This window comes from Canis aureus, chromosome 25 (assembly GCF_053574225.1).
Source record: "Canis aureus isolate CA01 chromosome 25, VMU_Caureus_v.1.0, whole genome shotgun sequence".
In the NCBI taxonomy this organism is placed as follows: Eukaryota; Metazoa; Chordata; class Mammalia; order Carnivora; family Canidae; genus Canis; species Canis aureus.
Genome location: NC_135635.1, coordinates 46,271,186 through 46,299,092, shown reverse-complemented (window position 1 = coordinate 46,299,092; position 27,907 = coordinate 46,271,186). Strand labels below are relative to the sequence as shown.

At 48.3% G+C, this 27,907-nt stretch overlaps 1 protein-coding gene across 4 annotated transcripts; it reads right to left on the bottom strand.

The window, feature by feature from the left end:
• Window positions 1-235: 235 nt before the first annotated feature.
• SLC25A18 (solute carrier family 25 member 18) lies at window positions 236-26,300 on the bottom strand. 4 transcript variants are annotated; one of them, XM_077871738.1, is made up of 12 exons: window positions 25,742-26,295; window positions 18,650-18,781; window positions 18,367-18,502; window positions 11,298-11,390; window positions 9,965-10,120; window positions 9,693-9,748; window positions 8,460-8,550; window positions 5,292-5,410; window positions 3,180-3,339; window positions 2,253-2,407; window positions 1,415-1,490; window positions 236-1,013 (listed from the first exon to the last, which is right to left on the bottom strand). In XM_077871738.1, exons 4-12 carry the CDS (start codon window positions 11,315-11,317, stop codon window positions 872-874), a joined length of 975 nt encoding a protein of 324 aa, XP_077727864.1. In that variant the 5' UTR covers window positions 11,318-11,390; window positions 18,367-18,502; window positions 18,650-18,781; window positions 25,742-26,295; the 3' UTR covers window positions 236-871. The 4 variants fall into 4 exon arrangements, with proteins under 4 accessions (XP_077727864.1, XP_077727862.1, XP_077727865.1 ...); XM_077871736.1 differs by having other exon boundaries at window positions 3,180-3,342; window positions 25,742-26,290; XM_077871739.1 differs by lacking the exon at window positions 2,253-2,407 and having other exon boundaries at window positions 3,180-3,342; window positions 25,742-26,300.
• Between the last annotated feature and the right edge of the window lie 1,607 nt (window positions 26,301-27,907).

Below are 27,907 nucleotides of genomic sequence, written 5' to 3'. Positions count from 1 at the left end.
AACGGGGACACATGGGGACCGGGCTGCAGGGTGATGCCATGATGGAAACCCTGCAGAGTCGGAAGAGAAAGCACCCCTATGGCCATCCCGGTGGCTCCAAGCAGCCCTGCCAAGAGCCCATGGTGGGAAACTGTGTCTGCCCGTTTTGACATAGGTCGGTTCTGAGAGGGATGGGACAGTAGAGGGCAAACCATTCACTGCAGCCCATCGGCTTCTCCCACTGATGACAAAGATGACATTTTAAAATCCATTTTATTTAAAACCGTGCTGCGTGGACGTTCTGTGCGAGCCATGCTGCAGTGGGAGGGGCGGGGCCGGGAGTGGCCTTGACTTGGCCCAGACCATCACTTAGACCCCCAGCAGCCATCCTCAATTTGAAAAGATTTGTTTGGCTTCAGACCAGGTACTGACTCAGGGCTTTCATGGTCCCCTTGAACTTCTGAGCCTCCTTTTCCCCAAAATCAGTGCAAGAACTAAGTTATTTAACTCAGAATTAACAAAAAACTAAATCCTCAAACCACAAGTATGTAGAGTTTGAGTGTGAAGTAAAAATGTAAAATGTAGAACAGCCCTTCTATCTTTACTACGTGTTAAGGACCTACAGTTAATACAAACCACCCATGGACTATTTTTGTTGGTGACAAGCAGGCAGCTGGAGGCTTCTGAGGCTCCCAGGGAGCTGTGGCCTCAAAGAAAATGAACGTGGATACCACGAAGGGCTGTGGGACCGGACCCAGCTCGCTTGTTAGGGTGAGAGTGTTTCTTCAGAGGCTGAGGTAGCACTACGAGGACAAAGTAGGAATGGGCCATCCTGCTCGACCCTCTGAGTAGAACAGGCTCTGGCAGCAAGGGGCCTGAGCTCCTGCCACCTCTACTCAAAACACTTTAAGATCCGCTCCCCAATACCAATGAAGTAGACCCCTTGGGCAATCCCGAAGAGAGGGGCGATGACGAGGGCCCGGCAGCCTGCTCCCTTCATGAAGGCAGATGGTCCCTCCTGAATCCAAAGTTTCCTGTGGAGAGAAGAGGCCTGTTAGCCGATTGGCCAGAGCACACGGTGAACGGTATTGTGATACGCTCCCCTCTGACATTTGCGTGTCTCCCATGGAAGAGATGTCAGTTTGCACAGCAAGAGCACGCTCCCAGACGTGAGAAGCCTTGTCCCATCCGTCATGTGCAGTTTGGTTACTAAGCAGCTGTGTCCAGGCCATGGGAAGTCGGGGTTCCAGCTGGACTCTGGGAGAAAGATGCTGTAGGGATGTGAAGGAAGAGAAGCTCCCAGTACATCCTGTTTCTGTTGAGAGGTGAGTGGAAGGAACGGATTTCAAGGAAATCCAGAGCTCAGTGTGGTGGGGTGGAGGGGACCAGGGGACCGTTCCCACCTCAGCCTCCAAAGAGCTGCTGCGGTGCTCACCTGGCGCAGTTGGTGATCCCACTGTAGGTGTCCTCTCCTAGGCCTTTTTTCAGTGTTTGGATTCGAGTTTTCAAAACTAAAAAGTTAAAAAAAAGAGATGAATGTTTCCAACATGAAGTTGTTGCCTGTTAGAGCCAGTATCCACAGAACCAAATCCCGAGGCGGGATCTGCTGCTGTGTGGCCCGTGATAGAAGGTCTTCCTCTCTTTGGGCCTCATTCATAAAACGAATCAGAAATGACACAATCCGGGGCAGCCCCGGTGGCTCAGCGGTTTAGCGCCGCCTGCAGCTCAGGGCGTGATCCTGGGGACCCGGGATTGAGTCCCACGTCAGGCTCCCTGCATGGAGCCTGCTTCTCCCTCTGCTTGTGTCTCTGCCTCTCTCTCTCCTCTCTGTGTATTCTCATGAATAAATAAATAAAATCTTTAAAAAAAAAAAAAAAAAGAAATGACACAATCCTTCAGGTCACTCAGGCTGCAGAAGGGGCCGCTGGGTGTGATAGATGAGCTGGGTACAGCACTAAAGTTAGAGGCTGCGGGCTCTGCTCAGGCCCCTCAACCACCACCGTTAGCCTCAGGGTTGAAACCCTCCAGTGGGGGAGGAAAAGCTAATGAGACCACCTAGAAGGGGAGGAGACTCATCAGGGGTAAGAGAGTGAGCGAGGGTCCCCTGGGCCCCTGTGTCTGGGGGACCCTTGGTGAGCCTCTGCCAGTGACCACAGGTGGTGACCCACAGGGGTTTTGTGGTTGGAGCTTAGTATGTATCCCAGACAGCTGTCCGGTGACCTCATCTGTGACGTGAGTCGACCCTGGAAGCCCTCCATCTCTGATGCACTTACCATCCAGAGGCGTTACTGCAACAGCAGCTACAGAACCTGCAACGCAGCCTGACATAAAGGAATGAGCAAAGGAAGCCTTCCCAGTCCTCTCGTTGAAACCAAGGTTGTTCAGATTTGCAAACAGTGGGAAGTAGATGATGGAGAAGGGAATGTCTCTGCAGGAGAGGAAGAGGGCACCCTGAGCCTGCTGCTGCGGGGCACCCCGCAAGGCCCCTAAGTGCCAGGGCCTGGCTGATGGTCACATAAGCCTGCATTTACTGCTCCTTCCCTGGCCCTGTGATGGTGTAGAGCGACAGGCGGCAGGCAGTGGCCTAAGGGGACTGCTGGGGCTGCCCCTGCCTCACTCCGCGCCCCCAGCACCTGCAGGCCCCAGGTGCAGAGACTGGGGGCACACTGTGAGGACAGGTGGGCTAATAAGGTGGGAGCCAGCGGGTTGAGCCAGTGACTGGTGACAAGCTATATAAGCTAAGTGTTGGGAGCAGGGAGCGAGCAGGAAGGTGAAGTTCATTTATCTACTGACCAGGTGATGGGAGAAAACTAGCACCTGGCCTGGGACACTCCTGATCCACTTTAAGGATTTTGGCTAGATAGCAAAGTCAAACGAGGGGTCTCTGCGCTCGTTCATTCATAAATGGTCAAAGTCCTCTTTAGGCAGAGCATCCTTAGGTGCCTCTGGGCCACAGAACATCAGTGCTCCTATGGTCTGGCTGCGGGAGGAGGGGCCTCCAGGTGGTCTCCCGGGTGCCCGTCCTCGCAGTTCTGCCCAGTTCTGGACCAAAGAGGAAGCACGGAAGTCATTTGCTTTCTGGGGTTTGAGTGTTGTAGGAAGGATGTGAGGACAGAAGGGGCAGCAGGGCCCCGCCCTCTGTGCCCTGTCCTCGTTCCCCAGGGCCCTTCCATGTCCCATGTTCAGGAGGAAAGCCTCACCTGAGGAGAGTGGCACCCAGACCCTTGTAGAGACCAGCCAGGCCCTGGGTGCAGAGTAGCTCCCAGGCAATAAGGGTGGCAGACGGGCGCTTGTGGGTGGAAGCCGAACCTGCAGTGTAGGAGCTGGAGGAGGAAGGTGCTGAGGCCGAGCCCTGACAAACTGCTGAAAGGGAGAGGACAGAGCCCATCACAACCCAGGCCCCAGCAGGCCTGCACAGCACTTCCCCGGGAATGTGCCTCCCGCCTCCCAGCCCTGCGGCTCAGGGGGGACACTGACACCCCTCCTAGATTTCTGAGGATCGTCCTAATTTTATCTTTAAGTCATCTCTACACCTAACATGGGGCTCGAACTTAGGATCCCAAGATCGAGAGTCACGTACTCCACCCACTGAGCCAGCCAGGTGCCCCAGATTGTCTTCATTTTAGAACATTTGTTTTTAGCTCTAAGGCAATGTTTTTAAGATTGGTGTCTTCTAGTATGTCATGGGGCACTTCCCAAGGCCTGTGCAGCCCCCATAATAGGGAACTAGAGCAACACCTGCTCCAGCCCCCAGTTTCTTATCCTCTTGTTAGAGCTGTGTTCTTGATCTGGGTCTAAACCATGTCTAAACCACCTCTGAGCCTACTCACATAGCTTCGTCTGCTGGCACTTGGGGCGTCGCAGTCCTACTTTTGCCTACTGAATAAAGTGTGCCTCCCGCCTCCCAGCCCATAGTCCATTTATGGGCAGCCATTTATGTATTTTGTATTTTGTATCATTTTGTAGAGCCTGAGTTTTCATTTTAGTTGAATAATTCAGAACCCATCACTTAATATGTTCAACACCTAAGAAATATTTCAAGTACAGCATTTCTGCTGTGGGTGAGTCCCATCAATGACCGCAGGATTCAATGCACGGAAATTGTGTGAATATAATTCTCACCACTTTGAGAAGCTTTGTCTAGACTCTAAGCCCTTGCTCAAAGGAAGTGATTTCATGTCCCCATTTTGTGTGGTAGCCAGGAGGGCAATAGCTCACGCTGAGCAGCTGGTGATGGCAATAGCGTCCTAGCAACAGTGAGCCGGGTCGTTCACCAGTGAACGCAGTTCTCCCCATTACTTGCTCTAGATGGACGTCATTCAACCATTCACTCATAGCCCATCTTTCTCTTCTTTTTACATGATTTAGGAATACTAACACTTAACCCAAGTCAAAAAACAAAATGTTTCAGAGCGTTTACTCTTTGTGTATCACAACACAGGGGCTTCCCAGGGCCCAAGCCTTATTCTTGCTGCAGTTTGATGTACTTCAGGTGATTCTGAGCCAACCTAGAAAGCTGGTTGAGTTCTAACATGACGTGAGTGCAATCGTGGGCTGGAGGACCTGGCCAGGTGCTGCCTTAGGCACACCACACGTTGGCTTATTTAATGTAGGTACTGCAATTACCTCCAAAGAGAAGCCCCCATCCCACCTCATGGGGCTGGCCTCCCTTCTGCTAGGCTGCTCCCCATGGTTCTTAATACATGCTTTGGTTCCTATAGCATTCTGTATTTGAGAGGACCAGGACCAGGATTTAGGAAAGGAACAAAAAATTCTCTTCCAGAGAAAACAAAAAGAACAGAAATGGTTCTCCTGTCCTTTATTATTCCTTCCCTCTACAGGCCAGCCTTCCAGAGCATACTATGGTATCCACTGAAGTGTTTGTGAGCAGGCTGCTGGCACCTCAAGCCTAAAGGTCACCATGATGTAATAGAGGTATTGGGGTGTTTTCTGTCCCTGTGGATCAAGTTTCTCATTTCTGCTATTTGTTCTAGAACTGGGAGTGTTGAAATCTAGAATAGTAACCATAAAATAAAAAGACTTATAGGGGCATCAGGCTGGCTCAGTTGGAGTATGCAACTCTTGATCTCAGGGTTGTGAGTCTGAGCCCCACATTGGGTGTACAGATTAGTTTTAAAATTTTTCAAATCTTTTTTTTTTTTTTTTAATTTTCAAATCTTAAAAAAAAAAAGACTCCTACTGACTGGAAAGCTGACTAAATCATACAGTTTAGAAATGAGTGCAGAATGTAGAGAAATGTATTGTGATCACAGCCCTTTGTTAATCCCATGTGAAGTCAGGATCGGCCTCACCCAAGCGCCCAGCATCCTGCAGCTGAATCTTGAGCATTTCCATGGGACAGGTAACCACCACCTGGCACATTCCAGCTCCACATCCGGCCAGCATCTCCATCTTCAGATTCCGCTGCAGCCTGTGGGACCATGAGTTAGGCTCCTTCAGTGACAGGCCAGCCCTGCCACCCTACCCTGGCCCACCCACCAAAGTCCCAAGGACCTCTTTTTTTTTTTTTTTTTTTTTTTGGTTAGGACCTTCTGTGCAAGGTGTTTAGCCTCATTCAGATTGGCTGTTGCTCACCCGGTGGGGTGAGTCACCACCTGGTGCTTAGACTCAGCCTCCTTAAAACATGAAACTGAATTTAAAGCAGGCTGCCAGGGAGGTAGCACCTTCATCAAGGTTGAAACTACCTATTGCAGGGATTGGATTGTCCCTGACCCCTTGAACAGTATCTCAAGGGCAACGGGGGTGGGGGGGGTGGGGGTGGGCTTAGCGGTTTGGTGCCGCCTTTGGCCCAAGGCCTGATCCTGGGGATCCGGGATCAAGTCCCATGTTGGGCTCCCTGCATGGGGCCTGCTTCTCCCTCTGCCTGTGTCTCTGCCTCTCTCTAACTCTCTCTCTCATGAATAAATACATTAAAAAAAAACAAAAAACCCACATAGAAACAGACACACAGAGTAAGGGAACAGAATTGGAAACCCAGAAATAGAGACACTCAACTAATAGGTGATGAGGGAGCTGAGAACACTGAGTGGACAAATGACAGTCTTCTCGATAAATTGTGCTGAGAAATCATTCACCCGGAAAAGAGTGAAAGTAGACCCCCCAGCTTAGACAACTCACAAAAATGAACTCAAATGGATTAGAGACTTAAATGTAAGGCCTGAAACCATAGAACTCCTAGAAGAAAACATGGGGTAGCTCTTTAACACTGGTCACCTAAAGCACAAGAACACGAGCGAAGAGACAAGCGCGGCCACTTCAAACTGAAAAGCTCCTGCAGAGCAAAGGAAAGCACCAACAGAATGAAATGGCAGCCTGTGTGGGGGGAGATCCTTGTACATCACACGTCTGACAAGAGGTTGATACCCAATAGATAAAGAACTCATACAACTCAATAGTAAAAACAAAACTCACCACAAATAATCCAATTAAAAAAACAGGCAAAGGACCAGAAAAGATATTTTCCAGGGAAGATATTCCAATGACCAACAGATACATGAAATATGCTCAATATCACCAACCATCAGGGAAATGCACATCCAAACCACAGTGAGATAGCACCTCACACCTGTCAGAATGGCTGGTATTGGGACACCTGGGTGGCTCAGCAGTTGAGCGTCTGCCTTCAGCTCAGAACACGATCCCGGAGTCCCAGGATCGAGTCTCGTATTGAGGTCCCCACGGGGAGCTTGCTTCTCCCTCTACCTATGTCTTTGGCTCTCTCTCTCTCTCTCTGTCTCTCATGGACAAATAAATAAATCTTAAAAAAAAAAAAAAAAGAATGGCTGGTATCTAAATGACACAATAAGTCGCCTCGGTGGTGCAGTCAGTTAAGCAGTGGACCCTTGGTTTCAGCTCAGGTCATGATGTCAGGGTCCTGCGTTCAAGCCCAGCACTGGGCATCATGCTCAGTGGGGAGTCCACTGGAGATTCTTTCTCTTTCTCTTATTCTCTTTGTCTCTCCGCACCACCCCACTGTCTCTCTCTCACAAATAAACACTTTTTTTTTTTTTTTTTTTAAGGATGATAAATGCTGGCAAGGCTGTCACGAAAGGGGAAGCTTGTGCACTGTTGGTGGAAAAGTAAATTGGTGAAGCCACTATGGGAAACAGTAGGGAGTTTCCTCAAAAAATTAAAAACAGGGATCCCTGGTGGCGCAGCGGTTTGGCCTGCCTTTGGCCCAGGGCGCAATCCTGGAGACCCGGGATCGAATCCCACGTCGGGCTCCCGGTGCATGGAGCCTGCTTCTCCCTCTGCCTGTGTCTCTGCCTCTCTCTCTCTCTCTCTCTGTGTGTGTGACTATCATAAATAAAAAAAAAAAATTAAAAAAAAATTAAAAACAGAACTCCCCTACAATCCAGCAATTCCATTTACTGGGTGTGCATCCAAAGGAGATGCAATCGGTGAGCTATCTGCACCCCCACATTCACTACACCATTGTTCACAACAGCCAAAACTTGGAGACAGCCTGTGTGTTGATGGGCAGTTGGATGGATACAGAAAACGTGTATATACACCATACAATATTACTCAGCCATAAAGCAGAAGGAAATCCTGCCATTTGAGACATGGATGGACTTTGAGGGCATTATGCTAAGAGAAATAAGTCAGAGAAAAACAAATAGTGATCTCACTGACATGCAGAATCCAGATAAAATCAAAGTCACAGAAAAAGAGATTTGTGGTTATCAAGCCCTCCCTGGGACAGGAATTAGGGGAAGGTGCTCTGTAGGCACAAAGTTCCAGTTATAAGGTAAGCACTGGGATGGAATGCAGCATGATGACAATGGGTCACACTGCTCTACACTACATTTGATAGTTGCCAAGAGAACAGATCCTAAAGGTTCTCATCTCAAGGAGGAAACAACTCTTTGGGTAACTACATGAAGTGATGGACGTTAACTAAACTCGTCGTAGGTATCCCTGGGTAGTGCAGCGGTTTGGCGCCTGCCTTTGGCCCAGGGCGCGATCCTGGAGACCCGGGATCGAGTCCCACATCGAGCTCCTGGTGCATGGAGCCTGCTTCTCCCTCTGCCTATGTCTCTGCCTCTCTCTCTCTCTCTCTGTGTGACTATCATAAATAAATAAAAAAATTAAAAAAAATAAAACTCGTCGTGGTAAATTGTGTATCAAGTCATTATACGATGCATAACTATACACTGTATGAACTTACACAGTGTTGTGCTGCAGGGATATCTCAATAAAAAATGAAAGAAACATGTTCATCAGCTGTTGGTGAATGTACGTCTAGTCTATAATGGTCTGTCTGTCACGTAGAACTTTCACATTATAGCAGCTCATTCTCTCCTTTCACTTTCCACTTGCCAAAACGTACACTAACCTTCCACCATTTGTGTGCACATATTCATATACATACAGACAGGTAAATGGCACAGTCCTCCCCCTGTCCTGTCCCCCACAGTGTGTGGGATTTCCACCCCACGGCCCCTGCCTGGACATACTCATCCTCCATTAGCAGCTGCCGAAAGAAATCATTGGCTGCCAGCTTGATCGCCTTCTCTGGAGTGACCAAGGTTAAGTTCACTGCAGCCCCTGGAAGGAAAAAACGAGGACGGGTTAAGGCCATCTCAAAGGTAACACTTCTTGGGTTACCTGGCTAGTGCACTCAGTGGAGCCTGTAACTCTTGATTTCAGGGTTGTGAGTTCGAGCCCCATGTTTGGTGTAGAGTTTACTTAAAGATAAATTACTTAAAATTCACAATTCTTTGAGTCTGCCACTCATGTAGACAACCTATTCTCAGACCTAGCCAGGCAGGTTTCTGGGAGTAATTGGGGTCTAGTCGGGGAGGGATGTTGAGGAGGGCTCTTTGGCCTATTTTATAGAAATATGGAAGGCTTTTTCATCTTCCTACTTTCTCTCCTCCCTCCACATTTCCTCTTCTTAGGCCTGTGTTTCCTTTATGGGCTCATTGCTGCAGTTATTAGGAAGTTCTTTTTGTCCTTGTGCATCTTGCCCATCTCCCACAGTAAGTGAACAGTTCCCAAATCAGGCCCCAATAATCAGGTCTGAGGGGACGGGGGGCCAGTCTCCATTCCTCTGTGCTTTACTAGCCAGTCCCACTGGCAATTTTTGAGCCACAGCAGTTTTTATTTCATTCTATTTCTCAGGGGCACTAGAATTTCAGCTCCTTCTTAACTGAAGGAACTTTGCACCCATTTTCAAGCCCTAATCATGGCTATTTATGCGCCCTGGATGGGGCCACTGCAGGGGGCTCAGATAGCACTGGCTAGCGTCAGGGAAGAGCCACACAGTAACTCCCTGTAAGGAGCTCAAAACCCTTTCCATCTCTTCCCTGTCAGCCTCTTCCCCTTCTGCTTTCAGGGGCTGATACCCTGACAACCCTGAAGGGGCGGGGCGGGGGGGGGTGTGTGTGTGCAGAAGACCACTTGCTTCCAGCATGACTCAGACAGTAACAGTACCAGAATGGAAACCGGGACTTGATGCCGCCCCAAAACCTCACCATAACTGCTTCTGTCTCCACCAAGGAACAAGAGGGCTTGTGAAAAGCACATGTCGCTTTGGATCACCTGGTAGCCCAGGCCCCACCCCAGGAGTTCCCTGGGCAAAAGAAATACCATTTCCCAATGTTCTATAAGCCAGGGTACCATGGGCTGTACCCTCTTTTCTCATCTGGCCCAAGCAGGCCTCCCCCCAGGACACATGATAAGCCCACCTCGGTACATGCCCAAGAAGCCCTCTGCCCTGGCAGTTTTCATCAGGCAGTCCATCCTAGAAGCAGAGGGCACAAAAGGCAGTCAGTGGTGAGCGGTGGCTGTTGCATCAGCCCCCCACCCCAACCTGGTGCCCTAACCCTGCGGGCACACCCCCACCCCACTCCACCCCACACTGTCCGCACTCCTAGATAGAAACTGGAAGGGATGAGGCCCCACATCCCTCCCCAGGGCCCCCCCTCCCTATGCACCCCAGCCCCTCCCCAGTACATACATTCCTTTGTAGATGTCTTTTCCATGCTGGTTCTGCAGCCGAGTCTTGGCCAAGTCGATGGGGAACACACAGGTCACCCCAACAAGCCCTGCCACACCTCCATTGATGAGTTTTGCTGTGACACTAGGCGGCGAGGAGGAGGGGGCCACGGAATGACTGAGGAATGAGAGACGCGGGGGTTTGGAGGGGGCTGACTCAGCAGGCGGCGCCCAGCCAGGCGGGTGGGAGTGGGAGGGGCGAGGAGCAGGAAGAGCTGCCCCTCCTGGGCCTTCAGCTCCACGGTAGAGACCCCCACCGAGGGCAGCACCTCCTAAGGCCAGCCTGGGGCTCCCTCCGCCCCCCTCCCCCGGGGCCAGTTACAGAGACAGGTGAGGGCCTGGGGGCAGGGGGTTTGGCCTGGCCTCCGGGGCATCGCGTCACGGGGTGGCGCATCGTGTCCGACTCTCCCCGGGGAATACATCCTCAGGCTAGGATGCCGGAAAGGCTCTGGGGAAGGAGGCCCGGAGCGCCAAGTCTGTGCCCTGGGGCCCTCCAGGTGCGGGCAGTCCTCGGCTCTGCTCAGAGCCTCCACCCAGGGCCTGTTGTCTGGCGGGTCCCTGCCTTCAGAGCCACGTGTGGAGGAGCCGTCCACAGGCTGCTATTTTATTTCCGGCTGAAGTTCAGGCAGGGCAGGATTTGAATCCGGCTCCGCCGCTCACTTAAACAAGCTCCCTCCCTCGTCTGGCCCTTAGTTTTTCCCCTCTGGAAACTGGCCTCAAAGGATTTTGTGAGGATTAAAACGTTAACGCACGTGGTAAACGGTAGCTATTATCTATAATAAGAGAACACGCATTTTTGTCAGTGAGGGCTTGTGGTCGTCACAAGACCGCCGGCTCAGGTGCTGAGACCGTCTGATTCCGGCACAAGTGAGAGGAAGCCACGCTCCACGCTCCACGCTCCACCGACCTGCGACCTGCGACCTGCGCGCGGGGGCCCGGCCAGGAGGTCAGGCCTCCTCAGTCTCCTTGGAACCCAGTGATATTTTCTTGTCTTTTCAAGCCAGGGGCACATTGTGGGCAAAATATTTGCAGGTAGATTAGCTGGAAACAGTTAAGAACAGATCATAGAGTCTCTCCCACCCGAACGAACGAGCAACTTTGTGCAAACAGAGCCGTGACTGGAATTTTGCCACCCGAGAAGATGCAGTTCAAACGATTAGAAATTTTACGTGTGTATTTTGTTTACGAGGGGAAACGGAGCCTGGCTGGCTTCTCACCCGGCCTCAGGGGTCTGGAGGAGCAGGCGGCTGCTGCGCCATCACCACAGCACCCGGCCCGGCGGCCCCGGCAGTTACCTCGAGTCCTGAGCGGACATTCTCGGCCGAGGCGGCTGCGTCCCGGGCTCAGCGCAGAGGCGACAGGGCCCGCGGCGGCTGCGGGCGTCACAGCTAGAAGCAAGGATTTTAAGAAAAGTTGCTACGGACTAGGAACCCCTCTCACGGGGTCCGGAACTGTGATAAAGCACTTGAAATGTTCTGAGGTCACTTTTTGGCTCTTAAAATGTGTTTTCTAGACTTGCTATGATCCTGTACAAAGACTAGACTCTTGAAGTCTCTGCACTTATTTATAATGGACACGGAAGGAAAGCACCACGGGGTGTCAAAAAGTCAAAGCTGCGTTATTATTAATTATCATCATCATCATCATCACAGCTTCTGGGGAGGAGTCCTGGTTGCCGGGGCAGGGTCAGGAAGAGCTCTCCTGCTGCTCCCAGCCGCCTCTGCCCTCCAGGCTCCCTTCAAGCTGCTTTAGGGTCCCCCTCCACTTCCAGGCTCCTCATTGGTCCCTGAGGCTGCCAGTAATTTTCTGTTGTCTGCCACTATTTTGTTTGGGGGAAGAAAAGAGAGAGACCAATCTTTCTCTTGGTATGTATTGATCCATTCAGAAAAAAATTGACCGAGTGCCAGGCACTGACTGTTCCAGGTCTGGGGATACAGCAGTGACCCAAAGAGTACAATCCTCGTTCTTAAGGGCTTAGATTCTACAGGAGGAGAGAGACAATAAGTGAAATAAGTGAATCCTAGGGAAATTCTTCTTATTATTTTTAAAGATTTTATTTATTTGAGAGAGAGAGATTGAGAGCACAAGCAGGGGGAGGGGCAGAAGGAGCACGGCCTCCACTAAGCAGGGAGCCTGACATGGGGCTTGATCCCAGGACCTGAGATCATGACCTGAGCCACCTGGGTGCCCCCCTAAAGAAATTAGATAGTGATAAATACTCTAGAGAAAAGAAAATTTGGAAGGGAAGGAAGATAGGAAATGCCAGTGAGGTAGGGGTTTGGTGGCTTGACCAAGAAAGGATTCTTTTTTTTTTTTTTTAAGATTTTATTTATTTATTCACGATAGACATAGAGAGAAAGAGAGAGAGAGAGAGGCAGAGACACAGGCAGAGGGAGAAGCAGGCTCCATGCCAGGAGCCTGACGTGGGACTCGATCCCAGGACTCCAGGATCGCGCCCTGGGCCAAAGGCAGGCACCAAACCGCTGAGCCACCCAGGGATTCCCAGGATTCTTTTTTTTTTTTAAATATTTTTTATAGATTTTATTTATTCATAAGAGACAGAGAGAGAGAGAGACAGACAGACAGACAGACACACAGGCAGAGGGAGAAGCAGGCTCCATGCAGGGAGCCTGACGTGGAACTCAATCTGGGGACCCCAGGATCACACCCTGGGCCAAAGGCAGGTGCTAAACCGCTGAGCCATCCAGGGATCCCGGGGAAAGTGGTTTAATTATGGATGTATGTTGAAGACAGGCCAACAGGATTGCCCGATGAGACACTCAAGGAGTAAATTGTTGGTCTGAGAAACTGAAAGAATGGTTTTATGGACCTAGAACATGTAAAACTTGGATCTGTTGGAGAAATAGGAAGCTGGTTTGCAGAGAAAGAAGCAGAAAACTGAAGCAAGCACATCTGGAAGAAAAACAGAAGATGGAGAAAGTCTGCTGTTGTTTAAAATCCCAGGTTCGGGATCCCTGGGTGGCGCAGCGGTTTGGCGCCTGCCTTTGGCCCAGGGCGCGATCCTGGAGACCCAGGATCGAATCCCACATCGGGCTCCCGGTGCATGGAGCCTGCTTCTCCCTCTGCCTGTGTCTCTGCCTCTCTCTCTCTCTCTCTCTCTGTGTGACTATCATAAATAAATAAAAAAAATTAAAAAAAAAATAAAATCCCAGGTTCCAGTGACAGAACGGAATCTTTGGATTCCGTGACAGTCAACTGTCCTGTCAATCAACTGGGTCATTATTGCTGAACTTGCTAGAATGTATATCTGATACACCCACCCAAAGGGGCTTAATTATCCCCAAACTAGCAAAGGGACGGAGGATTTGCAAATTACAGAATCCCTAATGCATGGATTCAGCAGAGAGAGAGCAGGGCCCAGGCTGGGGGGCTAGGGGCTTGTGCCATGCTACCAGTCATCTCTGAAGGCTCCAGCCCTGTCCTCCAAGAGCTGGAGCTTTAGGAAACTTGGGGTCAGGAAATTAAAATGTGCCCCCTGTTCTTTGAAACACTTATGGTTAGGAGAGAAAGATTCATTGTGATTCCAGGTGGCCACCTTAAAAATGAATAGGAAACAAATAAAATCCTTAAAAAAGGGGGGGTTCCTGGGTGGCTCAGTGGGTGAGCATCTGCCTTCGGCCCAGGATGTGATCCTGGAGTCCCGGGATGGAGTCCCGCATTGGGCTCCCTGCACGGAACCTGCTTCTCCCTCTGCCTGTGTCTCTGGCTCTCTGTGTCTCTCATGAATAAATAAATAAAATCCTTAAAAAAAAAGGAAACAACAGCACATGTATAAAACCCTGTCAGTCTGAAATCAGAGATTCAAATAATTGAGAATCTTGCAGCCATATTCCCTGCTTTTTCTAGAACTAAATTACTAGTTTATAAATTGTGGTTCACTGGTTTTGGAACAGGGGTATTTAAGAGAAGCGAAAGAAATTAGGGACACCCCAGTCGCTGGGTCATTAGCACTTGCATGAGGCAAGTGTGATAATGGGATGTGATAATCTCTCCAACCTTCAAGGGCATTCACCTGTTGCCATGTCATGTACTTGGCATTGCAGGTTTCCACCTTTACCCCCCACCCCAAGACTGGGCCAGGCCACTGGAAGTCCCAGGCCCAGCAGTTCCCTTGAACAGACTTAATATTCAAAGACCATGCCGACAAGACAACATTTCTGGCACCGGTGAATGCATTAGCAACTGGAGTCAACAAAGAGGAAACTGACAATCAGCCAGTGAAGGTTTTAAAGGGGTTGTCACCATAAAATCCCACACTTGGCATCAGGGTCCAGATTTGCTGAATCCCTAAGTGACAGCCCAAGTGTCAGTCACTCTACAAATGCTCGTGGAGTGCCTACTGTGTGCCTGCAGTTCCAGGCAGCAGGGATATAGTTGAGAGCAAAACCAAGGTTCCCATTTTCTCAGTCTAGGTTTCCTGGCTCTAGCCCTGCTGGAAGGCTTGCAGAGTGATACAGCACCTCCTCCTCACCTCCTCACGCCCTCCTTCTTTCCATGTGGGACCTGAAGGGTCCCTGGACAGGGAAATTCTTCCAGCAAGCCAGGCCCTGAGGCAGCCATTTGCCTGACCAAGGAGGTCCCTACTTTGCCAAAGAATTTAGTATACAAATGGACACTCACTAAATTATCTCTCTTTTTTTTTTTTTTAAGATTTTTATTTATTTATTTTGAGAGAGAGAATATAAGCAGTAGAGAGGCAGAGGGAGAAGCAGACTCCTCACCGAGTAGGGAGCCTGATGTGGGGCTCGATCCCAGGACCCCAGAATCATGACTCGAGCCGAAGGCAGATGCTTCACCAACTGAGCTACCCAGGCACCCCATAGCTCTCCTTTTTTTAAAGTTTATTTATTTTTTAGTGATCTCTATATTCAATGTAGGACTCGAAATCAGGACCCCAAGGTCAAGAGTTGTGGGCTCCTCTGACTGAGTCAGCCAGGTGCCCCTAAATTATTTAGTCTTTTTTTTAAATTTTTATTTATTTATGATAGTCACACACACAGAGAGAGAGAGAGAGAGAGAGAGAGAGAGAGAGAGGCAGAGACACAGGCAGAGGGAGAAGCAGGCTCCATGCACCGGGAGCCCGACGTGGGATTCGATCCCGGGTCTCCAGGATCGTGCCCTGGGCCAAAGGCAGGCGCCAAACCGCTGCGCCACCCAGGGATCCCTAAATTATTTAGTCTTATCACTTAAGGAGTGTTCTAGGACTACTGAACAAAAATATTTCTTTTTTTTCTAAATAGAATTTAGAAAAATAGAGTATTTGGGAGTACTGCAGTAGTAATACTAATTCTTTAAGCACTGATACACAGAATTATGAGGATCTGCACCTGGAACTCTTTGGGACCAAGGAGGGTAAGGGCTGAATATATAAAAAAGCAAAAAAAAAAAAAAAACCACACACAAAACCCCACAACTTTATCTGGATAACAGAGGCTCCCTGTCATTGCCTCTGGATGCAATATCTGGTCATGACATTGAGTTATCACATTGGGAAGATAAATGCATTTATAACTTGACATGTGATTATTGAACCATATTAGAAAGAAGAAACTTAGGGCTGCCTGGCTGACTCAGTCGGTAAAGCACTCAATTCTTGATCTTGGAGCTGTTGAGTTCAAGCCCTATGTTGGTGGTAGAGGTTACATTGAGAAAAATTTTTAAAAAGGAGGAAATTTGGGGATCCCTGGGTGGCGCAGCGGTTTAGCGCCTGCCTTTGGCCCAGGGCGCGATCCTGGAGACCCGGGATCGAATCCCATATCGGGCTCCTGGTGCATGGAGCCTGCTTCTCCCTCTGCCTATGTCTCTGCCTCTCTCTCTCTCTCTCTCTCTCTCTCTCTGTGTGTGTGTGTGTGTGTGTGACTATCATAAATAAATAAAAATTTAAAAAAAAAATAAATAAAAAGGAGGAAATTTGGATGTATAGCAAATGCTATGTGTTTGCATGTCCTCAGGCATCAAAGGGTGGTATGCAGTGGTACAACTGTTGGATCTCTTCACTGTCCCATTTCCAGGAGCCACCCCCGTCTCCCGCACCACTCACCTGGTGGGGACTGCCATATTTTTTTTTAATAAAGATTTTATTTATTTATTTATTCATGAGAGACACAGAGAGAAGCAGAGACACAGGTTGAGGGAGAAGCAGGCTCCATGTGGGGAGCCTGACGTGGGACTGGAGGATCATGCCCTGAACCTAAGGCAGATGTTAAACCTCTGAGCCACCCAGGCGTCCTTGGGAGAGAACTTTTTAAAGAAAAAAGAACCTGGACTTGGCGACTGTGGAGCTGGTGGAGGCCTCAAACCTGAGGCGCTGAGGGACCGAAATTTTCGGAAAGGGAGCTGCCCAGAGGCTCTGGCAGAGAAGCCAAGACTCTGGGAAGTCAGCGGGGAGGCACCCCTCGCTTGGCAGGCGGGACACCATTTTGCCAGTGAGTGGACCAGACTAGTTCTTGGACCCCTTAGATGGCTATTTCCAGAAGCATCTCTGCCCTGAGTGCATGTGTGTATGTGTGTGTATACACAAGGGGTGGTGTGTCCTGTTCCCCACCCTACTGCAAGCTCTGTTTTGCAAACAAGAAGCTGGCTAAGGATGATCTTGGGCAAAGAGCAGACAGGTCCTGGTGGGTTCGGGAGGGAGTCCACCTGGCAGTGCCCAGCTGGCCCACCTACCCTGTCTTGTCCAGATGCACTGCGCCTAATGGCAAAACTGTCACCCATCCTAGGAGACAGCCAATTAACAGATGCTTGGGTAGTGATTGGTTTTGTTGTTGTTGTTGTTGTTAATAATGAACCATTATACTACTTCTTAAAGTATTGAAAGTACTAGAAAAAAATTAGAAAATTTGAAAAGCACAGAAAACGATTGCTTTTTAAAGATCTTACCTATTGGGCAGCCAGGGTGGCTCAGCGGTTTAGCGCCGCCTTCAGCCCAGGGTGTGATCCTGGAGACCCGGGATCGAGTCCCACTTTGGGCTCCCTGCATGGAGCCTGCTTCTCCCTCTGCCTGTCTCTGCCCCTCTCTCTCTCTCTCTCTCTCTCTATGTGTCTCTCATGAATAAATAAATAAAATCTTTTTTTTTTTTTTAAATCTTATTTACTTGACAGAGAGAGAGTGCAAGTAGGCAGAGTGGCAGGCAGAGGGAGAAGCAGGCTCACCACTGAGCAGGGAGCCCAATGCTGGGCCCGATCCCAGGACTCCGGGATGATGACCTGAGCTGAAGGCAGACACTTAACCAACTGAGCCACCCAGGCACCTACAGTAATTCAATTTTATTGTATTTTACAAAATTATTGGTCCATAATGGGCAGGGCTAAATAAGTCCATCATGGGTAGATAAAAGCTATCCTAAGTCTCTTACAGGCAAACAAGCCGCTGCTTGATCGCTTGGGCGTCACCTACAGTCTAGGGCGCCTGACAGCCTCCTCACTCTGCCTCCCCTCAAATCCAAGCTTTACCAACATGGCCAAGTAAACAGAAGGGCAAGTCTGGGCCCAACTGCCGGTCTGCCACTTTCTCATCTAAAGGGCATTGCTAACTTCCCACCACTCTTAGGACAGATTCCCAACCCTTTGCCCTGGCCTAAACCCGACTTTCCTACTTGACCGTGTCTCCCAAATCACTCCCTCACCTACTCTCCCTGCCAGCCATCGGGAACTCTCGCTTCCTGGAACACATCACAGTCTCTTGTGTCCGAGGCTTGCACATGCTGTCCTGTTGCCTAGGACACTCTTTCCTCATCTCTACCTGAAGAATCACAAATTGTTTTTTGGGCTTCCTCCCCTAAGCCCTTCTTAAGCCTCTCAAATCTTGGCGATGAGTCCTCTTCTGTGATTCTACTTAATACCCAGATATAGCACATTCCGCGTTGTATTATAGTGGTTTGCTTGCTGGACTCCACCCCCAATCAGAAGAAGTTACTGGAAGAGGCAAGACAGTCCTAGGGTTTTACCCCTGGAGCCTGGTGCAGAGACATTCAAAAGAGATTTTGGAATCAATGAACCACGAGGGTGATTACCCCCTTTAACTTTGCTGTCAATCTTGTCATTCTCTTCAGCTGCCCTCATTTCTTCACACTGAGACACTCAGGGAAGAGGACCATTCTCTCTTCACCTTCTCTAATTAGCAGGGCAGGTGGGAGTTCTTCAGGGCTGAGCCCCCTTACACTAGCAGTGCCTGGGATATCCTATTATCAGGGAGTGGCCACTTCCTTCTGCCTACCTCCTTCCTACTGTGTGCAGCAACTGAAATGAGACCCTTTCCCACTGGCTGCTTTGACCTCTTTCCCAACTGTTTGCTAGACGATCTTTCCTTACCAACTCTAAGCTTGATGCAGACAAGACACTTACCTGCTTTTAGTAAGGAACCTCCCACCTTCTCTGGATGCCAAGACAGGCCAGATCACTGCTGAGTTGCAGGAAGGGTTGGTTTACAATCCTCTTTCGTTATGGGCCCTCTCTCTTCATGCCCACACAGCCCTTACACCTGGGGCAGGATGGGAGGGAAGGTGGTCACGAATCCATCCTCCTCTACGCCAGGTCCCCAGCCTCTCTCCCACCTCCCACACTGCAGACTGGATTTGAATGGAGCCTCCGTGAGGCCACTGTGCAGCCTAGCCAAGCCCAGTCCTACCTCCTCAGGTGGCAAGCAGGTGGCTGTTTACTTGATTGTGGTATGACTGGGACAAAAATTCAAGCTGCCAAGGCGTTGTTCAAAGCAGCCTGAGGGCGAGGGTGACAGGACATTCACCACCCACTCAGCGACCTGGAAGTCCAGGAGGAGGACAAACACTGGAAAATCAATGCAATGCAAACATGTCTGCCAGACTTTTGGGGCCAGAAGGTAACATCTGCTTCTCAGATTCACAGTCTCTTCCAGCTACAGGGATTGCCTGTTGCAGTGATTCTGTCTGTGCTCTGCCATCGGGAGGCTGCAGTGTGGATGGGGCAGTCATGGCACTCACAGATGTTCTGGCAGAGCTGTGAGCTCAGGGCTGCAGCAGAGGATCTCTTCCAGCTTATAGAGCTGGAAAGGGTTCAGGAAGTAGTCATGGATTTTGGGCTTGAAGACTGAGGGCAGAGGTAGAATTGAACTCCAGCTTCTCTTTAGTGGCAATTGTGTAATTTGGGGGAAGGGACGAGGCAGTAGCGGGGAGAACAAAGCTGGTAACATGTTGGGTCCCAAAGGTAGAGGACTTTTTTCCCAGCCAAGAATTTGGAAGAGATGAATTAGCACAGGACAGACTTTGATGTCAGAGACCCAGGTTCAAATTCCAGCTTCCAAGTTAATAACTACCTCACTTTAGGCAAGTTATTTAAATGCCTTTCTTCATCAAAGGGAGGATTGAGGGGTACCTGGGTCGCTCAGTGGTTAAGTTTCTGCCTTCGGCCCAGGTCATGATCCTGGAGTCCTGGGATCGAGTCCCCATCGGGCTCCCCGCATGGAGCCTGCTTCTCCCTCTGCCTGTGTCTCTGCCCCCACCACCACCATGTCTCTCATGAATAAATAGAATCTTAAAAAAACAACAACAAAAAAAGGGGGATTGAAATATCCACTTCATAGGACTGCCATGGGGCAGTAGAGCACAATGCCTGAGAATGGGATTTGATGTAAGCCCGCTTTTGAACTGGTTTGAATTCCAGTTTACTATTTACTAGCTGAGTGACCTTAAGCAAATTACTTCTCTGGGTCTGTGTCCTCATCTATGAAATGAGACTCATACTTAGATGTAGAGCATTCAATACATTTAGTACATTCAGCATTAAGTGTCTGGCACATAATAAGTGTTCGCTATGTGAGAACCTATTCCTCTCCCTTTGGTGGGCAATGGAAAGCTGATCCAGGATGTGGAGGAGGGGCCCACAGGGCACAGTTCAGGTTTATGGCAACACCAAGTGGTTTGGACAGGCTGAGAGATCACAGTAAGTCAGGCAAGAAATAAAATGAGAACCTGCATGCAGGGGGATGTGAGATTTCTGTGAAGAACCTATAGGGCTTGGCAGTCAGTTAAACATGCCAGGGACAAATATTGTCTGAAACATGGATCAGGGGATCCCTGGGTGGCTCAGTAGTTTGGCGCCTGATTTCTGCCCAGGGCATGATCCTGGAGTCCCGGGATCGAGTCCCACATTGGCTCCCTGCATGGAGCCTGCTTCTCCCTCTGCCTGTGTCTCTGCCTCTCTCTCTGTGTCTCTCATGAATAAATAAATAAAATCTTTAAAAAAAATGAAACATGGATCAGCAGGAAAAGATGTATTATCATCCCAACTAGGAGCATCAGGAGTGGGTAAGTAAGGAGAGTAGAGGGAAGAAAGGTTTGGCTGGCTGTGGAGTTTCAAGTGGCAGTCACAAAACAGGAAGCAATGTGTACAAGAAAGAGTGCTATAAAAAAAAAAAAAGAAAAAAGAAAGAAAGAGTGCTATCACCTCACACCTGTGAGGGTGGTATTATCAAAAAACAGAAAACACGTGTGGGCGAGGATGTGGAGAAACTGGAACTCTTGTGCATTGCTGCTGGGAACGTAAAATGGGGCAGTGGCTATGGAAATCGATATAGCAGTTCCTCAAAGAGTTAAAAAAAAAACAGAATTACCATATGATCCAGCAATTCCATTTTTGGGTATATACCCAGAACTGAAAGCAGTACCTAAAACACATATCTGCACACTCATGTCCATCGCAACATTATTTACAATAGCTAAAAAGTGAAACAATCCAAATGTCCTTTAATGGATGAATGGATAAACAAAATGTGGTATATACACACAATAGAATGTTCTTTAGCCTCCAAAAGGAATAAAATTCTGCTACATGCCACAACATGGATGAACCTTGAAAACATGCTAAGTGAAATAAACCAGACAAAGAAGTACAGATGTGTGATTCCACTTACCTGAGGTACCTAGAATAGTTAAATTCATAGACTCAGAAAAGTCGTTACCAGGGGTTGGGGGAGAAAGGTGATAGGGGAGTTAGTTTAATGGGTACAAAGCTTCACTATGAGATAAAAAACTTCTGGAGATGGATAGTAGTAACGGCTGCACGATGACATGAATGTACTTAATGCAACTGAAGTAACAGGTAGCAGAATTTTATTCCTTTTGGAGGCTAAAAAAATTCCATTCCCAAATAAATAAAATCTAAACAAAAAACAAAAAAAACCCCACACCACCCGAAACTGAGTGGGGGCACCTGGGTGGCTCAGTTAAGCATCTGTCTTTGGCTGAGGTCATGATCCCAGGGTCCTGGGATCGAGCCTCACATCAGGTTCCCTGCTCGGTGGGGAGTCTGCTTTTCCTTCTCCGTCTCCCTCTGCTGTTCTCCCTGCTTGTGATCTTTCTCTAATAAATAAATAAAATCTTTAAAAAAAATGGTTAAAATGGTATGTATGTATTTTTATCATGATAAAAAGGAAGAGAGAGATGAGCAATGAAGCTAGTATATTACATTTAAACATAAATGGATGACATTGGAGGGAAATGATGTGAAAAATAAGATGTAAGATGTAGGAAATAAAATTGCAAATCACTTTGGTAAAAATTTAAAACAGTGGCAAATAAAAATCATAGAACAATGGCCACAGGGCCACATGGCGTCCATGTCCAGCAGAAACTTTGGAAAGGGGGATCCCTGGGTGGCGCAGCGGTTTAGCGCCTGCCTTTGGCCCAGGGCGCGATCCTGGAGACCCGGGATCGAGTCCCACGTCAGGCTCCCTGCATGGAGCCTGCTTCTCCCTCTGCCTGTGTCTCTGCCTCTCTCTCTCTCTCTCTCTCTCTCTGTGTGTGTGACTATCATAAATAAATTAAAAAAAAAAAAAAAAAAAAAAGAAACTTTGGAAAGGGTAACCAGAGCATGGCAAAAAGTCTGAATTGAAGATGTAGGTCGACCGCATAGAGGGGCAACTGAGGTTGCAGGTGAAGATAACAATCACCTAGAGAAGGTACATGAAGAGGAGAGAAGAGGAGGGGAAAGGAGGCGAGCACACCTACGGGAATTGAGAGCAGGTAACCACGAGGGCTGGCCCTGTGAGCACCCGTGAGAACCAGTTCTAAGTCAGGATTGATCCAACTATCAGTCAGAGGCCAGGCAGAGGATGCAAGGGCTGTGAAAGGGGTCTGGCAGAGGCTCTGTGGAAGTCATGAGTTCTAGAAAGGTGGGGAAGAAGCCACATTGCAGTAGAGAAAAAAATGCTAAAGTTTAGATGGGGCCCCTGGATGGCTCAGTCAGAACACCATGCCACTCTTGATCTTGGGGTTGAGTTTGAGCCCCATGTGCAAATATTATTAAAAATAAACTTAAGGGGTGCCTGGGTGGCTCAGTTAGTTAAGCCTTCAGCCTGGGTCATGATCCCGGGGTTCTGGGATGGAGCCTACACTGGGGCTCTGCTCAGCGGGAAGCCTGCTTCTCTTTCTCTTCTCCCTCTGCCTGTTGCTCTGCCTACTTGTGCTGTCAAATAAATTCTCTCTCTCTTTTTTTAAACAAAGTATTTTTTTAAACAAAGTATTTTTTTAAACTTTTTTTTTGGGATCCCTGGGTGGCGCAGCGGTTTGGCGCCTGCCTTTGGCCCAGGGCGCGATCCTGGAGACCCGGGATCGAGTCCCACGTCGGGCTCCCGGTGCATGGAGCCTGCTTCTCCCTCTGCCTGTGTCTCTGTCTCTCTCTCTCTCTCTGTGACTATCATAAAAAAAAAAAAAAAAAAAGTCACACTTTTTTTAACTTAAAGTATTAAAGTCACACTCGATCCCAGGTCACACAGAGAGAGAGAGAGAGAGAGGCAGAGACACAGGCAGAGGGAGAAGCAGGCTCCATGCACCTGGAGCCCGACATGGGATTCGATCCCCGGTCTCCAGGATCGCGCCCTGGGCCAAAGGCAGGCGCCAAACCGCTGCGCCACCCAGGGATCCCATAAATAAATTCTTAACAAAACAAAACACCTTTAAAGTCTGGATGAAGAGAGATAAATATGTAATATTTAAATGAGGAAACTGGAACATTTACAGGTAGGGAAGAAAGGAGGAGAGACTAATTGATAGCATGTGATCAGCATGCACATAGGAGAGGCTGTAAATGCAAAGCACAAGGGAAAGTCACCTTTGGTGAGAGGACATTACTGGTAGGAAAGTAAAAAAAATGAAGGTCTGGAAAAGCACAAAGTTAGAGGACCATGCAAGGTGGTCTCCCTCTTTAAATATAACAAGGTCAGGGGGCAGCCAGAGTGGCTCAGTGGTTTAGTGCTGCCTTTGGCCTAGGGCCTGATCCTGGAGACTCCAGATCGGGTTCCCTGCATGGAACCTGCTTCTACTTCTGCCTGTTTCTCTGCCTTTCTGTGTCTCTCATGAATAAGTAAATAAAATCTTAAAAACAAAACAAAAAACAACAACAAAAACAAGGTCAGATCATTAGCGTTGGAATACAAGGATGGGTTTAAGACCTTACTGCTTTCATTTTTTTTTTTTTTTTAAGATTTTATTTATTTGTTCATGGGAGACAGAGAGAGAGAGAGAGAGGCTGAGACACAGGCAGAGGGAAAAGCAGGCTCCATGCTGGAAGCCCGATGTGGGACTCGATCCCAGGACTCCAGAATCACACCCTGGTCCCAAGTCAGCAGCTAAACCCCTGAGCCACCCAGGGAGGGATCCCCCCTTACTGCTTTAAAGAGCAATGAGCCTGTTAAGCAAGCAGAATCTCAGGACCCAGCTCAGATCCAGTGAACCAGGATCTGATCTTAACAAGATTCTCCAGCTGTTAAAGTCTGCAAGCCATTGGTTTTAGAGAGTGGTTTACAATGTTGACTGTGCGATAGAATTACCAGGAAAGCTTTGTAAATCCTGATGCTCAGGCTGTACCCCAGACCAATGAAAAAGTCTCTGGGGTAGTGTTAAAGCATCTGATTTATTTTTAAATGATTTTTTTAAATTTTTATTCATTTATGATAGTCACAGAGAGAGAGAGAGAGAGAGGCAGAGACACAGGTAGAGGGAGAAGCAAGCTCCATGCAGGGAGCCCGACGTGGGACTCGATCCCAGGACTCCAGGATCACACCCTGGGCTGAAGGTGGCGCGCTAAACCACTGGGCCACCAGGGCTGCCCCATCTGATTTTTTTTTTTAAAGCCCAGGTGTCTTATTTTGTCTCGCTTCTTTTTTTTTTTTTTTTTTAAATTTTATTTATTTATGATAGGCACACAGTGAGAGAGAGAGGCAGAGACATAGGCAGAGGGAGAAGCAGGCTTCATGCACCAGGAGCCTGACGTGGGTTTCGATCCTGGGTCTCCAGGATCGCGCCCTGGGCCAAAGGCAGGCGCTAAACCGCTGCGCCACCCAGGGATCCCTTTGTCTCGCTTCTTTTAAGATTTTAAGTAATCTCTACACCTTAGGGCTTGAACTCACAACTCAAGAGATCAAGAGTTGAATACTCCACTGACTGAGCCAGCTGGGTGCCCCAAAGCCCAGATTTTTAAATCCTAAATGACCAGCTTACACTGGTTAACCATTGGTTAGAGCACTGCAAAGCCAAACATAACTCACTAAAATTTGCTAAATAAGTCACAACAGCAGCTGTGGGAGAGGTCACAGGCAGTACACAGGATTTGCTGAACAGAAGGGAGGGTCTTGATGTGACTGGATGGCCACAACGGTTGGTTAAGTTTGGACTGCTCCTCCCCAAACACCCAACACGCAGAAGATGGGAGAAGATACAGAAACTTGGAGTGAGGTCTGATGGAGGAGCATGGGAGAAGAGGCAAGGTGTCTCAGTCCTCAGGCAGGACTGGGATGGAGCAAGGTGGGCAGTGAGGGACTTTCTCAATTTTGCAGCTATTCTTGGTCTGCAATCCTCCCCCAGGCTTGGATTAGAGAAACATCCTTCACCTTTATCCATGTTAACCAGCAGAGTGTGGGATGAGTTTTAGTTTATAAGAATGCAAGGATGTGCATCCAGTTTGAATGAACAGCCTGCTCAGATGAGCTGTGGCCAACAGCATCTGTGTAAATGCCAGGGCCATTCCCATAGGTCAGTGTTCTCAAACTTCAGCTTGTATCACACCCACCAGGAAGGCTTATTACAACAGACTGCTGACACCCACATCGGTCTGCATCAGTAGGTCTGGCATCGGAGCCAGAATTTGCATTTCTAACAAATTCCCTGGTGATACTTGTGGTCCAGAGACTACTCTCAGAACCAGCACAGTAGGTTATGTGACCACAAGAAGATAGTCGAGACTCAGACCATGGCCTCTCCCAAAGCACACTCCAGTTTCTGCAGACCTATGCTGTCTCTAGGAAACATCCTCTCGGTACCACACTGGACAGGATGACTAGTGGTAGTTTGCTTTGTCTTCATCCCTAGAGTGTAGCCTAGTGGGAGCAGAACCAGGGGGAAAGGGGAAATAGGGACTCAAGCTGCATCAAGGACTCAGAAAAAAACAGGCAAAGAGATCACTGAATGGCAAGAGGCTGCAGATTGCAGGCCCAAATTGATGAGGGGCCAGGTCTGCACAGCCAGGTCTGTCCCAACCAAGGCTGACACACCCCACCTTCTTGCAGGGAGGGAATAAAAAAAATAGCTTTCTACTACTTTACACATGTTCTTTCTAACACTTTAGTCAAATTTTTCTATATTGTTTTTCCTTACTATGAACTCTGAGCATTGGAAGCTATATTTTCCTCTTTGCCACTATTAGTAATTAGGCAAAGTAACTAGGCAAACAGCTGGTATTTAATACTTACTGAGAACTTGAGTCCGAGTTAATCAGTCTTCATCTTTGTTCTTGGGGCACATACAGGCCAGGCTTCGCTTGGACATCTTTGCCTTCCTACTGCAGACTCAATTCCTCCCCAGAGCAAAAACCTTGAATCCAATCCAAGGAACTGACTCCACTGCTTTAAAAAAATTCTAACTAGCGTTAGCTGGACAGAATAGAGCTACTCCTTGTCATTTGTTGTCCAGAACGGGGTTCAAATCCAAAACTGTAGAAGCAGGTAGTGCTTTTCCAAACCTGAAGACTTCTCAAGGGGATCTGAATTTCTATGCATGTCATGAAAGCGGAAAGGGGTTGGGATTCCAGCACATAATAGCCAAATCTGGGGGTTTTCCAGCTGCTTTCTTGGCTAGTACTTCACAGTCCATCTCACACTGAAGGTTTTGCTAAAACTGCCTAAGGAAACTAGGAGTGAGCACTGGCAGCAGAGAGGGGACTGGAACAGATGCACAATTGTTCATTAAAAAACCCCAGGGAAAAGCAGGAGGCCAGGGAAACAGATCCGCAGGCCCATCTACAGAACACCCAATGAGGGAGGGGACACTCAAGAGCTCTGTCTCATTCCTAGTTGGCCTAGAATCCAGCTGCACCGCCGCCCCCGCCCCCCAGAGAAGGTCCAGTAGCATTTCTTCCAAAAGCAACCCTTGCGTAACAATTTAATGACACAGGCCATTCACCTCTCTAGGAAGATTACAGGCTGAAGGTCGACCTCCAAGAGTCCAACCCTGGGTTATTTTCTCAGTTCTGTTAAAACCTCTCAGAGAATGTTATTTTATGGCAAAACGGAATCCTTAGAAGAGCTACTTATTTATAAAATTAAGATCCCTTTCCTTCCCCAATGACAGGAGTTGGTTTAGAGACAGAGGACATTACTGTTTAATAAGAGAAGCACTTTGGATGTTTCCAAATGTCAAAGAGCAAAGTTCCACAGAGTCTTGAGACTAATCCTCGTTGACAATTTGTGACTTCCTTTTCCCTAAATCTTGCCCTGCCAGCTTTCTTTTCATGCTCCAATTTGAAGCAAGCAGCTCACCGAGTAGGGGGATTGTTGTGTAAGCTGTTACCCATGGGGCTTAACAAGTGTTAATGTCAAATAATAGTTTCAAAAATAGAAGTGGATTAACACTGTCCACTGTACCAAGTTTTGGAACACAACTGATCTGTGGAAGATACTTTGTTTTGGTTCCAAGGAGATAAATCTGGGAACACCCTAAAGGGCACTCAGCTAAGAACTAAGTTCCTATAACAAAATTAGCTGAAATAGTAAAAAAAAATTTGGTTTTTGTTTAGTGAGGAATTCATGCCACAATAGGAGTGGTTGCAGCTGGGAATCCAGAAGTCAGAAATCAATTTTTTCATGCATTTTAAGGATGTGATACTAGTATGCACTGGGAATAGAGCTGATGCGGACCATGCTGGTGTCACAACTGCCAGGACAATCAAGGAAGCCAGGCCAGAGCAGAGTCCACCGGCCCTTGCCCCACCAGCACAAAAGGAGACACTGAAACACCATCTTACCAGTATCCTGTCAAATCTGGGGTTTACTAATGATTTTAATTTAAAATTGATTCAAAAATTTTTTACTTCAAATATTATATGGAAATGCAACTACTAAACTAGAACATGTGACTGACATTTTTTAGAAAAAATGTTTTTTAAGATTTTATTTATTTATGAGAGAGAGAGAGGCAGAGACACAGGCAGAGGGAGAGAAGCAAGCTCCATGCAGGGAGCCCAACGTGGGACTCGATCCCGGGGGTCTCCAGAATCACATCCTGGGCTGAAGGTGGCGCTAAACCGCTAAGCCACTCGGGCTGCCCCCAAAAATGTTTCTTATGGAAGAATGATGAAAAATAGTTTTAAAACAGCAAGATGGAAGTCTTGAGAACCTATCAGTCAATAATAATATCAATAGGGACAATTTAGGGGTGCCTGGGTGGCTCAGTTAAGCATCCAACTAGTGATTTTGGCTCAAGTCATGATCTCATGGGTTGTGAGATTGAGCTTTGTGCTCAGGGGAGGTCTGGTGGTGATTCTTTCTCTCCCTATAACAAATCTTTTAAAAAGGGACAATCTAATACCACACAGTTGGGAGGTCAGGAGGGATCTGTCACTGCCCTAGAAACTGATAAAC